This window comes from Otolemur garnettii, unplaced genomic scaffold, assembly GCF_000181295.1.
Source record: "Otolemur garnettii isolate 467f Iridium unplaced genomic scaffold, OtoGar3 scaffold00145, whole genome shotgun sequence".
Lineage (NCBI taxonomy): Eukaryota > Metazoa > Chordata > Mammalia > Primates > Galagidae > Otolemur > Otolemur garnettii.
In genome coordinates this window covers 1660302-1675250 of record NW_003852540.1, presented here as the reverse complement: position 1 = coordinate 1675250, position 14949 = coordinate 1660302, and the positions used below count along the sequence as shown (strand labels likewise).

At 39.6% G+C, this 14949-nt stretch overlaps 1 protein-coding gene and 1 pseudogene across 1 annotated transcript in view; both read right to left on the bottom strand.

Moving 5' to 3' along the window:
• Positions 1 to 14949, bottom strand: part of ANKFY1 (ankyrin repeat and FYVE domain containing 1) — a 117922-nt gene that overhangs the window by 62021 nt on the left and 40952 nt on the right. The window contains exon 3 of the mRNA XM_012810939.2: positions 12076 to 12194. Within this exon, the coding sequence (XP_012666393.2) occupies positions 12076 to 12194 (119 nt within the window). The remainder of the gene's footprint in view (positions 1 to 12075; positions 12195 to 14949) is intronic.
• On the bottom strand, positions 11603 to 11703 carry LOC111728228 (annotated as a pseudogene).

The window sequence follows — 14949 nt, the reverse complement described above, 5'->3', positions numbered from 1 at the left end:
TGAGGCAGGAGGATTGCTTGAACCCAGGAGTTTGAGGTTGTTGTGAACTAGGATGCCAGCGTGCTCTACCCAGGATGACTGAGACGCTACCTCAACCCTTAGGCTCAGTGCCTGCAGGTGAGTAGTTAGGGCGCAGGCCACATATATTGAGGTTGGTGGGTTCGAACCTGGCCCAGGCCAGCTAAACAACAATGACATAGCTGGGCATTGTGATGGGCACCTGTAGTTCCAGCTACTTGGGAGGCTGAGGCAAGAGAATCCCTTGAGCCCAACAGTTTAAGGTTGCTGTGAGCTGAGACACCATGGCACTCTACCGAGGGCAACAAAGTGAGACTGCCTCAAGATAAACAAAAAACATGTGAAGCAAAGCCAGGCATGATGGCTCACTCTTGTAATCCTAACATTCTAGGAGGCCGAGACAGGCACATTCCTTGAGCCTAGGAGTTCAAGACCAGCCTGAACAACAAGAAGACCCCATCTCTAAAAACAGCCAGGCGTTGTGAAAGATGCCTGTAGTCCCAGCTACTCGGGAGGCTGAGACAAGAGGATTGCTTGAACCCAAGAGTTTGAGGTTGCTGTGAGCTATAATGCCACCACACTCTACCCAGGGCAACAGAGTGAGACTCTGTCTCAAAAACAAAAAATAAATAAATAAAGCACTCAGAATGCCACTACCACATACTAACTGCTATATAAAACCTTGCTGCTATAATAAGACTATTTAGAAAGTAATCACAAAGAAAACAGTACCTATTGAAATATTTGTGATGTAGCCTGATTTATATTATGAAAAAGTCAGTCTTAAAACTTATAGAAAATGAGATAGAAGAGAATCATTCAACTCAAAAAGAAAAAATAAGTTGGTTGGGCACGCTAGCTCACACCTGTGATCCTAGCACTCTGGAGACTGAAGTGGGTGTTTTGCCTGAGCTCAGTATTTCGAGACCAGCCTGAGCAAGAACAAGAGCCCATCTCTACTAAAAACAGAAAAACTAGCCAGGTTGTAGCGAGCACCCATAGTCCTAGCTACCCAGGAGGCTGAGGCAGGAGGATTGCTTGAACCCAGGAGTTTGAGGTTGTTGTGAACTAGGATGCCAGCGTGCTCTACCCAGGATGACTGAGACGCTACCTCAAAAAACAAAACAAAACCAAAAATAAATAAATTAAAGGAATTCCACAGAAATATTTAATATTAATTAATTTTAAAATTTTAATATAGATAAAATAAGATTACCTAATTGGCTAAACATAAAAATTAAAAGAATAATCCATCAACCCAAATTAAATCTCTAATAAGCCAATACAAAGACAACTTAGCATAACCAAAGACTGGAGAAAAAACCACAAAAGCAATTATCAGGAAAGGGATATAACCACAGAACACATATTGACAGATATTTTAAGGTCTAAGAGAACCTTTGGGATGGGACATGGCTGTTGGCAGAAGGCCACAAGGCTGTTTGAGCATCCTTATGATGTGGCAGCTCCCTTCTCTCAAAGTGAACAATTGAAAAGAGAACAAGGAAGCAGATACAATGCCCTCAATAAACCCTCTGCTGAAGTAACATGTTGTCACTTCTACTACCACACCATTCATTAGAGGTGAGGCAGCCTATACTTAAGAGGAGGGGAATTTGAAACCCCCCTTGCAGGGAGGAATATCAAAGAATCTGTGAGCATATTTTAAACATACCAGGGATGTCATCAAAGGATCACAGGGTAATGTAACATTGAAACTGAACAACCTTGAGCTAGTAGTTCATCTAGCATCTTAGATGTGGAATATTGCTGTGTATCTCTCAGAAATGTAAAGTTCTGGGTTTTTGTTTTTGTTTTTTTTTTGCAGTTTTTGGCCAAGGCTGGGTTTGAACCCACCACCTCCTGTATATGGGGCTGGCGCCCTATTCCTTGAGCCACAGGTGCCACCTCAAAAATGTAAAGTATCACACAGCTCCCTGTAAGTTTGCTGAAGCACATTGGTGCACCTCAGCACTGAGCCTAGGAATCTATGCTCTTTCCACTGCATGGCATAACCCCTTCAGGTGGTGCTTCAGCACATAGCTTTCCTAACCAGAATATTAAAGGACGGAGGATGCTTAGCTATTTGGAACGGCTTGACCCTACTCAGGACATATGCCGGGGGGAGCACAATGACTCATACCCTAAGCTCCAGTGCCAAAGAACCACAAGATATGCTTGAGAAAACATGAAAGAAACTCTAGCTTCCAAATAACCATTCTAATGCACTGAAACCTCTCATAGTGTTAGCTGCTTTTGGTAAAGTGCTAAAAAGAGGCTATAAACAAATCTTTTTGCCTAAAGCAAACTGCTTTACTTTACAAATAAGTAAATATAGTGCTCTCCTCCCGGACTCAAGATTTGTTACACTGTGTTGACCTAATATTCATTTTCTTTCTCCTCTTAGTTGATCAATAAGTATCTTTACAAACTCAGATCTTTTTTCTTTATTTTTTTGTAAAGGTATAGTTAACAAACAAAAATTATACGTATTTACAGTATATATGATGTTTTGATATATATATATAATATGATTAAATCACTAATTAACATATCCATCACCTCACTTATTTAAAGGTTATCTTGACAGGAAGAAATAAAAAGCAAGGTTCAGCGGCTGTAGCTCAAGAAGGTAAGGCGCTAGCCACATACACCAGAGCTGGCAGTTCACATCCAGCTTGGGCCTGCCAAGTAACCTTGACCGAAAAACAGCCGGATGTTGTGGTGGGTAGCTGTAGTCTCAGCTACTTCGGAGGCTGAGGCAAGAGACTTGCTTAAGCCCAGGAGTTGGAGGTTGCTGTGAGCTGTGATGTCACAGCACTCTAACCAGGGCGACAGCTTGAGGCTCTGTCTCAAAAAAAAAAAAAGAAAAGAAAAAGAAAATTTGTACTTTTACTTTATTATTTTAAAATAATTTCAGACTTAGAGAAAAGTTGCAGGAGCATTCCCATACACTCTTTCCATACACACTTTAACCTAATGTTAACATATTATATAACCATAGTACAATTATCAAAACTGGGTAATTAGCATCTCAGGATACAAAATCAATACTTACAAATCAGTAGCTTTTATATATCCCAATAATTTCAAGCTGAAAATATAGTCAAGGACTCTTTTCCTTTCATAGTAGTGTCAAAGAAGATGAAATATCTGGGAATTTACCTAACAAAGGACATGAAAGATCTCTATAAAGAGAACTATGAAACTCTGAGAAAAGAAATAGCTGAAAATGTTAATAAATGGAAAAACATACCATGCTCATGGCTGGGTAGAATCAACATTGTTGATGTCCATACTACCCAAAGCAATCTACAGATTTAATGCAATCTCTATTAAAGCACCACTGTCATACTTTAAAGAACTTGAAAAATAGCACTTCGCAGGCGGCGCCTGTGGCTCAAGGAGTAGGGCGCTGGCCCCATATGCCGGAGGTGGCGGGTTCAAACCCAGCCCCAGCCAAAAACTGCAAAAAATAAAAAATAGTACTTTGTTTTATATGGAATCAGAAAAAAACTCAAATAGCAAATACATTACTCAGAAGTAAGAACAAATCAGGAGGTATTACATTACCAGACTTCAGGCTATACTATAAATCTATAGTGATCAAAACAGCATGGTACTGGCACAAAAATAGAGTGGTAGATTTATGGAACAAAATAGAGAACCAAGAGATGAACCTGGCTACTTATTGTTATTTGCTCTTCAAATCTTCAGCACCTATTTAACAAATGGTGCTGGGTGAACTGGCTGGCAACCTGTAGAAGACTGAAACTGGACCCTCACCTTTCACCATTAACAAAAACTGATTCTCACTGGATAAAAGATTTAAACTTAAGACATGAAACTATAAAAATACTAGAAGAGACTGCAGGGAAAAAGTGAAGAAATTGGCCTGGAAGAATATTTTATGAGGAAGACCCCCGGGACAATTGAAGCAACATCCAAAATACATTACTGAGATTTGATCAAACTAAAAAGCTTTTGCACAGCCAAGAGCACAGTACGTAAAGCAAACAGACAACCTTCAGAACAGGAGAAGATTTTTGCAGGTTATGCTTCTGACAAAAGTCTGATAACTAAGGCGGCACCTGTGGCTCAGTGGATAGGGCACCAGCCCCATATACTGATGGTGGCAGGTTTGAACCCAACCCCGGCCAAACTGCAACAAAAAAATAGCCAGGCATTGTGGCGGGTGCCTGTAGTCCCAGCTACTTAGGAGGCTGAGGCAAAAGAATATCCTAAGCCCAGGAGTTGGAGGTTGCTGTGAGCTGTGACGCCAGAGCACTCTACCCAGGGCAATAAAAAGAAAAAGTCTGATAACTAGAATCTACAGAGAACTCAAACTAATCAATAAGCAAAGAATAAATAACCCCATTTCTATGTGGGCAAGAGACTTGAACAGAAGCTTCCCTGATGAAGACAGGCGCATAGCCTACAAACACATGAAAAAATGCTCATCACCCTTAATCATCACTCCAGTTAAGATTAGCCCACATCACAAAATCCCAAAACTATAGACGTTGGCATGGATAAGGAGAGAAGGGAACACTTCTACACTGCTGGTGGGAATGCCAGCTAATACTACCTTTTTGGAAAGAAGTTTGGAGAACACTCAAGGAACTAAAAGTAGACCTACAGTTTGATCCTGTAATTCCTCTACTAGGTATATACCCTGATGATCAAAAATTATTTTACAGGAATAACATTTGTACCAGAATGTTCACTGCAGCCCAATTTATAATAGCCAAGACATGAAAACAGCCCAAGTGCCCATCAACCCATGAATGGATTAACAAATTGTGGTATATGTACACCATGGAATATATGTAGCCATAAAAAAAGATGGAAACTTCACATCTTTTATGTTTACCTGGATGGAGCTGGAACATATTCTTCTTAGTAAAGTATCTCAAGAATGGGGAAAAAGTATCCAGTGTACTCAATATTAGTATGAAATCAATATGTAATCACCTACACACTCATACGAATGGCAAAACATAACTATAGTCCAGAAAGTAGAAGCCAAGAGGAGAGAAAGGGGAGGGGAGGGGAGATATGGGAGGAGGAAGGGTATCTGGGGGGACCTCGCCTAATGCGCATGATGCAATGGTACATTTCAAAACTATTAAGACATGAGTATATTTGTGATAGAAGTGTTACTTAGTTCATCGTAAGCATTTCTCATTGTATATCGAAGCAGTACCCTGAACCTCATAAATGCATCAATTATTATTTTTTATTAAATCAAAGTTATGATTTAATAAAAAATAATAATAAAAAGAAAGAAAAATTGGGAAAAGAAAAGGTAGCTCACTGGCCACAAAAAAAAAAAAAAAAAAAAACCCCTGGGTAATTAGGTAATATACAATACTATTAAATAATTAAAGGCCTTATTTTGTCAATCTTACCAATAATGTCCTTTTTATGGTCCAGAGTCTAATCAAGGATTCCAGACTACATTGAGGTATCATATCTCCATAGTCTCGCCTACCCTGCAATAGTTCCTCTGTGTCTCTCACCTGTTTGATAACACTGGTTGGCTAATTTGGGCTTGTCTAAGGTTTTCTCATGATGAGACTGAAGTTGTAAATTCATGGCAAGAATCCTACAGAAGTGATCATGCCTTTATTGTCAGGCATAAAACATTTTATTTTTTTGAACAAGGTATTATTTAGTAAAAGTTTCATATATCCAAATACTCTTAACATTTTTAATTATTATGGGTATGTAAGAGTATATCTAAATACTTGTTAAATAGCATATAATACTTGTTGTATTTCATCAACGTGCTAAAATCCTTATAATAATTAACAGCAGGATTAAAATTGTACTTTTTTAAATTTTAAGAAATGTCAATTAGACAAGAAAAACATAGAGCTTAGAAAGTCAATTCTTTTAACACAGTTCCATGCAAACAAGACTTAATTTTGTTCACTAAGATCCTGGAAAAGTGCCTGCCTCTCAATATTTGTGATATAAAGGGAATAATTTTGAAAAACTACACTAGCAAATTCACAAAATGACTTTATCAGTTTGTAGTGTGAAAAAAAGTTCAACCATTTAAAACATAGGTTTTTTTATACACTTGTCTATAAGAGTGAAAGTGTTCTTTGGAGCCCTTTGATCGGAGACGCGGGGTGAAGAAACTGCAGACAAGATGACTGATTTGAAAGGAGGCCGAGACTCGCTCTGGTCGGCGACCCAGCTTAACTTTACTGATTATCTTATATACTTTCAAACATTCAGTAAGAATTTAACACATATACAAAGAAGTGAAGTAACATTAGGAAGCTACAATTTAAGATTACAAATCAGTGTGAAGGCTGAGGAAAACATATACAATTGATTTTGTTTAGAGTAAAAATATAAAGCAGACTGGCTGTCTGTTCTTTTTAGCCCAAACCGAAACTAGAGATTATAATGTTAATGAAGGGGGAAGACAGAGAACAGAACCCAATGCTCGGAGACCGGTTTACTTCCAGCTGCGACCCCGGCTGATTCTCCAGAATTTCCAGCCAAGAGAATTTCTGCATATTTCTGCATATCTATAGGCAGGTACAGAAGCTCAATCTTTGAAGAAATCTTTCTCAGAATCAATCTCCTGGGGGAGCACATTGAAGCAAACTGCCATGTCTGAGCAAGGGGTGCTTATCTCCTACACAAGAGCCTATTTCCAATCTCCCTCAAACTGCTGGCCAGCCATGCAGCATTAGTGCTTCCAGGTATCACATAATACAGAGGTTTTCCTGGGCAGCTTCAGCTGCTACAACCCCAGGTATAGGCAATCACACACATACCCAGTCAATGAGCTAGGAAGAATGTGAAATAGATCCACATGGACTACCACCACCTTGGCCTTCTCTCCCAAGACATACTTCAAAAGTACTAATGCATAGGTTTTATGGTCAGCCATTGTGATAGGTACCTGACCTACCAAAGCCACAAAACCATCTGCTTTGAAGTAGATCACTCCTAAAAGCAAACTTTACAACAGGAGCAAAATACATGCTTATTACTTACACCTGAAGAAGACCTGAGCGACATTTGTAGGCATCATTATTATACTCTCCTAAACTTGGAAAACTTTCTAACAACAGTGAAGCTATCTTGTAGACAGGTGGCAGTAAGTTAAAGCTATTCTGAAATATTCGGTGTATGGGCAGCGCCTGTAGCTCAAAGGAGTGAGGCGCCAACCCCATATGCCGGAGGTGGCGGGTTCAAACCCGGCCCCAGCCAAAAACTGCAAAAAAAAAAAAAGAAATATTTGGTGTACTAAAAAGTTCACCATAAAGCAAAATTTTTAATTCAACATTTATATTAGGCTTTTTGAGTTTTAATGCAATTTTCTGTGTTACGTACTTCTTTTTGGTCCAAAAATCTGTCATATTTTATTTTCCTCATTCTTATTCATTTTATCTCACAATTACAAACAAAACTGTTATGAACAGTTATGCTATCTGAATTACCTATGACAGTTATTCCAGAAGTCAGATAATGAGGTTAAAAAAAAAAAAAGAATATTTAGGCTCAGCACCCATAGCTCAACGAGTAGGGTGTCAGCCTAGGCTGGCAGATTCGAGTTTACCCGGGCCTGTTAAACAACTACTGAACCCCAAAAAATAGCCAGGCATTGTAGTGGGAACCTATAGTCCCAGCTGATCGGGAGGCTGAGGCAAGAAAATTGCTTAAGCCCAAGAGTTTCAGGTTGCTGTGAGCTGCGATAGCACAGCACTCTACTGAGGGTGACATAGTGAGACTCTTGTCTGGGGGTTGGGGGGATTATTTTGCAGCTGCCTAACTGCTTTCTAAAACCCCATCATGCCCACTTACAATGTCATTGGCAATGGGCAAGAGTACCAATTTCATGGGCCTCACAACTACTGGAATCATTAATTTTTTATTATATAGATATCTAAAGCTTATTCTTAACACTTTATTAACAAATTTGGATATTTTCCATATATTTATTACCTCTTCTAGTTTTTTGAGCAATATGTTCATTTTGTAGGAACACCACACAATCTAATAGGCTTTAAAAGCTATCCATAATAATGTTATATACGAAGTCAAAGACACTTGGCTTCAAAAAATTATACTTTTAAAAAAAAGCCAGGTGTTGTGGCTCACACCTGTAATCTCAGCACTTTGGAATTCTAAGGCCAGAGGATTGGTTGAGACCAAAAGTTCAAGGACAGCATGGGAATAGAATTAGACTCGATCTCTACAAAGAATACAAAATTTAGGCCAGGTGCAGTGGCTCATGACTGTAATCCTAGCACTATGGGAAGCCAAAGCAGGTGGAATGCTTGAGCTCAGGAGTTTGGGACCAGCCTGAGCAATAAGTGAGACCTCTATCTCTACTAAAAGAAGAAAAACTAGCCTGGTGTTGTAGCAAGAGCTATAGTTACAAGTACTCAGGAGGATGAGGCAAGAAGGCTTGAACCCAAGAGATTGAGGTTGCTGTGAGCTATAATGCCACGACATTCTCCCCAGGACAACAGAATAAGACTCTGTTTCAAAAAAAAAAAAAAATTACAAAATTTAGCTAGACATGATGGCAGGTGTCTATAGGCTCAGCTACTTGGGAGGCTGAAGGAGGAGAATCACTTGAGCTCAGAGACTTGAAGGCTGCAGTGAGCTACAATGACACCACTGCACTCTAGCCTGAGCAAGACCCTATCTCAAAAACAAAATCACAAACAAAAATGAACAAAAACTGTGCTCTGAGATTTCAATCTTGTAGACTAGTGCCCTTCCGGCAAAGACTGATACCCAACAAGATATTTTAGTTATCAGCATGCATGCATATGAACAAATGCTTTAATAATGAAGGCAGCACCTGTGGCTCAGTGGGTAGGGCGCCAGCTCAATATACTGAGGATGGTGGGTTCAAACCCAGCCTTGGCCAAACCGCAACAAAAAATAGCCGGGCGCTCTGGTGGGCACCTGTAGTCCCAGACACTTGGGAAGCTGAGGCAAGAGAATTGCCTAATCCCAGGAGTTAGAGGTTGCTGTGAGCTGTTGACAACTTTTAATAATGAACCTCAAAAATCCTAGAAATAATCATGGAGAGGCTCGGTGCCTGTGGCTCAAGCGGCTAAGGCACCAGCCACATACACCTAAGGTGGCAGGTTCGAATCCCCAGCCCGGGCCCGCCAAACAACAATAATGGCTGCAACCAAAAAATGGCCAGGCGTTGTGGCGGGCACCTGTAGTCCCAGCTACTTGGGAGGCGGAGGCAGGAGATTCGCTTGAGCCCAGGAGTTGGAGGTTGCTGTGAGTGTGATGCCATGGCACTCTAACCAGGGGGATAGCTTGAGGCTCCGTCTCAAAAAAAAGAAATAATCATGGAGACAGTTTATTTGCAGTAGAGAAACATTATACATGTGCTCCTCTAAATCCATGAGATAAATGCTTACCCTTCACAACACTACTCAGGTGTTAGCCACCTCTGAAACTTTTTTTTTTTTGAGACAGAGTCTCACTTTGTCACCCAAGGCAGAGTGCCATAGTGTCACAGCTCACAGCAACCTCCAACTCTTGGGCTTAAGTAATTCTCTTGCCTCAGCTTCCCAAGTAGCTGGGACTACGGACATCACCAAAACACCCAGCTATTTTTTTTTTTTTTAAAGAGATGAGGTCTCTCTCTGGCTCAGGCTGGTCTCGAACTCCTGAGCTAAGGCTTTCCCCCATCTCAACCTTCCAGAGTGCTAGGATATAGGTGTGAGCCACGGTGCCCAGCAACCTCTAAAACTTTCCTTATTGGTCCAACTTAGTCTCTTCCCTTCTTTATATATAAGATAATTAGCCTGAGCAAGAGTGAGACCATGTCTCTACTAAAAATGGAAAAACTGAGGCAAGAGGATCACTTGAGATCAAGAGTTAGCAGGCACTATGAGCTATGACACCATGACACTCTACCTAGGGCAAAAGCTTGAGACTCAGTCTCAAAAAAAAAAAAAAAAAAAGATAATTACATGACTATATTTATATTTCTGATCTGAAATGATTTGTTAATAGCCTGTTTCCTCCAGCAGAGCATAGCTTCCATATGGCAAAGACTGTGTTATAATCATCTCTGTGTTCCTAACACTGCACATGAAAAACAGAACCCTCTGAATTGTTGAATCTTTTGAATAAAGATATAATTCAGGCCAGGCATGGTGGTTCATACTTGTAATCCTAGCAGTGTGGGAGGCCAAGGCAGGTACCTTCCCTAAGCTCACAGGTTTGAGACCAGCCTGAGCTGGAGGGAGACCTTATCTCTAAAAATAGCTGGGCATTGTGGCAGGTGCCTGTAGTACCAGCTACTTAGGAGGCTGAGGCAAGAGACTCACTTGAGCCCAGGAGTTTGAGGTTGATGTGAGCTGTTGACGCCACAGCACTTTACTGAGGAAAACAAAGTGAGACTCTGTCTCAAAAAAAAAGATGTAATTCAGCAGAATTTTCACATAGCCAACCACTTCTATAAACATAGTTATGCACCACAGGACAGTCAACAACAAACCACATTATACAATGGTGATCCCATAAGGTTATGGTACCATATTTTTACCGTTACTTTTCTATGTTTAGAAATATAAATACTTACCATTGTGTTATAAGTGCCTACAGTATTCACTACAATAACTTACTAGAAGCAATAGGCTATAGCCTATAGCCTAAGTGCATTGTAGGTTATACCATTTGGATTTGTATATGTACACTCTTTGACATTTGTACAATCTCTTGTACAAACATAAAAGACTGTATACACACACATCATTAAGAGACATACGACTTCACCTCACATCTTAATGCCTAGATATTCTCCTTACCATGTTATAATTCTCTCATGAGAATTATATTATTAAGAGTGAAATTATGTTAAACTCTCCTTTTTGCACCTTTTTTTCAATAATAATTAGGCACATACTAAATGAAAATGTAATTTCAGGGTCAACTTTCAAAAATAATTGCTTTTAAATCTGCTCACCACCATATTTACCCAAATTCTACAAAATATAACGTAACACAAAACAAATAATAACATTAAATAGCCTGATGCACCTATTAAAATTCTTTTTTGATAAGAGAGTAAGTTTATTTAAATTGTTGCAACATGGTAAAATTCTTTTTTAAAAAATAATTTTTTTTTGTAGAGACAGAGTCTCACTTTATCGCCCTTGGTAGAGTGCCGTGGCATCATACTGCTCACAGCAACCTCCAACTCCTGGGCTTAGGCAATTATCTTCCCTCCTGAGTAGCTGGGACCACAGGTGCCTGCCACAACACTCAGCTATTTTTTTGTTGCAGTTTCGCGGGGGCCGGGTTTGAACCCGCCACCCAGCAAGCACCCGACCCACTGAGCCACAGGCACTGCCCTAAAAAATAAATTTTATTGCCTTTATTAAAGGCACATAACAGGACATTAGTAAAATGGTTACTACAGTGAAACAAATTAACATACCCACCATAACACATAGTGACTCATTATCTATTAAAATCCTAAAGACTAATGGTCATCCTTTGATGTTTAAGAAATAATATTGTTAATCTTTGGAGTAATTTGTTACTTCTAAATTCAATTCAAATAGATCAGAAAAACTACTTTGGTGTCTATTATTAATTTTTTTTAAAGGGGCCATGATAATCTTCTCTGTATTGTTCCAATTTTAGTATATGTGCTGCCAAAGAGAGTGCTTTATTATTAAATTTTAAGTAACTTGACAGTAAGACCTTTTCTAAGATTAAAGGAAAACCTGTTATGCACACAAATGCACATTTATAACATGCTATTATATGAAATGAGCTTGTGGAAATATAATTCTATTTTATAAATAAGAACATTATAGACACTGAAACATTTATGATTTGTTAGCCAGGTATTAAACAGAACCATCCATAAAGGACAACTTACTGATTCACTAATAACTTAACTAGTCATGGTTACTACCAATTGATAAAATAAGTATTCTACTTTCATCAAACCATAAATATTTCAAAATCACACCCTATAACATTCTGTGGAGAGTTCTTATGCTAGCAGTTTTGTGTTTCTACTCAAAGGCTCACCTGACAGGTCCAGCTCCTCAGTGGAAGACAAATTGGCTAGACTCCAGCTGTCACTTCGGGCTGCCAGGACAAACTTATGAGCATTGATGTGCCTGCCCCCAACCTTTATCTTCAGATCACTGAAGAAGAAAAATAGCCACAGATATAAAAAAGTCACCATAACCAGGTACAGTGAGAATTCACAGCTGATAAATACATTAATATTGATTGATCAAAATGTATCTGCGAAAGAAAAGACTTCACAACAAAATTATTTCTTCTTGGCTAGGCCTGGTGGTTCATGCCTGCAATCTTAGCACTCTGGGAAGACCAAGTGGAAGGATCTCTTGAGCTCAGGAATTTGAGAACAGCATGAGCAACAGTGAGACTCCATCTCTACTAAAAACAGAAAAATTAGCCAGGCATTACGGCACATGGCTGTAGTCCCAGCTACTCGGGAGGCTGAGACAGGAGGACTGCTTGAGTTTAAGGTTATTGTGAGCTAGGCTGCAGCCACAGCATTCTACTCTAAGCAACAGTATGAGACTCTGTTTAAAATATATATATTTTTTTCTTCTTTTAAAAATCTTATTCTAGGCTCAGCACCCACAGATCAGTGGTTAGGGTGCCAGCCACATGCACTAAGGCTGGCAGGTTGGAACCCACCCAGGCCTGCTGAACAACAATCACAGCAACAACAAAAATATATAACCAGGCGTTGTGGCAGGCAGCTGTAGTCTCAGTTACTTGAAAGGCTGAAGCAAGAGAATTGCTTAAACTCAAGAGTTTGAGGTTACTGTGAGCTGTGATGTCACAGCACTCTACTGAGGGTGACATAATGAGACTGTCTCAAAAAAAAAAACAACTTTATTTATTATGGGTCGCTGGGTATGGTGGCTCACGCCTATAGTCCTAGAGCTATGGGAGGCTGAGGCGGGTGGATTGCCTGAGCTCAGAGGATCAAGACCAGCATGAGCCAGAGTGAGCCAGGGTGAGACCCCATCTCTACCAAAAAACAAAACAAAACAAAACAAAACTGGGCATTGTGGGAGGCGCCTGTAGTCCCAGCTACTTGGGAGGCAAAGGGCAAGAGAATTGCTAAAGGAAGAAAAGAAAAAAAAAAATTATTTATTATGGGTACATGTGATGCTTTGATATAGGTGTATGATGTGAATTAAATCAGGGTAACTGGAGGACTCCATTCTCTTATGCATGTATTATCTCTTTGTGTTAGGAACACTCAAATTCTACTCTTTTAGTTATTTTATTTTTTTCTTTCTTTATTTTAAAGTATACCTAACTTTTTGTACAATAGAGCTACTTTGTTGTACTATCAAATACTGTTCATTCTATCTAACTCTCTAACTTTATTTTTGTACCCATTAACCATTATCCCTACTTCCCACTACCCTTTCTAGCCCCTGGTAATCATCATTGTACTATCTCCATCAGATCAACTGCTTTTTTTTTAATTTTTTTTTGAGGTCAATTGTTTTTAATTTTTTTTCTTTGAGACAGAGTCTCACTATGTTGCCTTTGGTAGAGTGCCGTGGCATTACAGCTCACAGAAACCTCTAACTCTTGGGCTTAAGTGATGGTCTTGCCTCAGCCTCCCAAGTAGCTGAGACTACAGGCATCCGCCACAATGCCCTGCTATTTTTAGTTGCAGTTATCATCGTTGTTTAGCTGGCCCAGGCCAGTTTCGAACCCGTCAGCTTTGGTGTATGTGGCTGGCACCATAACCACCATGCTACAGGTGCCAAGCCTGTTTTTAATTTTCATATTTAGTTACCACGCATCAGTGAGAACGTGCAAGACTTATCTTTCACTGGGAGGCCGAGGCAGGGATTGCCTGAGCTCACAGGCTCGAGACGAGCCTAAGCCAGAGCGAGACCTCATCTCTAAAAACAAACAAAAAATAGCCAGGCATTATGACAGGCGCCAGTAGTCCCAGCTACTCAGGAGGCTGAGGTAAGAGGATAGCTTGAGCTCAAGAGTTTGAGGTTGCTATGAGCTATGACACCACGGCTCTCTACCAAGGGCAACAAAGTGAGACTCTGTCTCAAAAAAAAAACCCAGAAGACTTGTCTTTCTGTGAATGGCTTATCTTACTTAATGTAGTATTCTCAATTTCATTCATGTTGTTGCAAACGGTAGGATTTCTCATTCTTTTTTATGGTTATGTGCATATATACCACAATTTATTTATCCATTCATTTACTGATGGACACTTAGGCTGATTCTAATTCTTGGCTATTGTGAACAGTGCTGCAATAAACGTGAAAGTACAGGCATCTTTTTGATACACTGAATTCCTTTCTTTTGCATACATACCCAGCAGTGGGATTGCTGGGTCAAATGGTAGTTCTATTTTTAGTTTCTTGAGGAGTTCTTCAAATGGTTGCACTAACTTACATTCCCACTAAGAGTGTATGAGGGTTCCCCTTTCTCCACATCTTCACCAGCAATCATGGCAAAATTATTTCTATATTAGCACTGAATTCTGATGGGTCATGTTGCTAATATATTGCTGGAAATTTTTCTGTTAGAAACTTCTAGCTTTAATTCACATGGGAGGCTCTGCTTTCAAATGCATCTTCTAATGGGATTCTTATGGTGGTGAACCTACAAATTAAGTAGGATGATTATTAATATTCATATAAAAAGTAGAAGATATTTTATGAACAACAAATCAAGGTAAACCATCAAGTAAAGAAAGATGGAAAGCCTAAAGATTGTAATGACAGCTCTGAGACTACAACACTGCTACAATCCACAGTAATGCTCAAGCAAGGTTAAACAGAACAAATTAGCTTTGAAAAAGAAGTCAAGAATATGACACTTGGCTCAGCGCCTATAGCTCAACAGGCTAATGCGCCAGCCACGTACACCTAA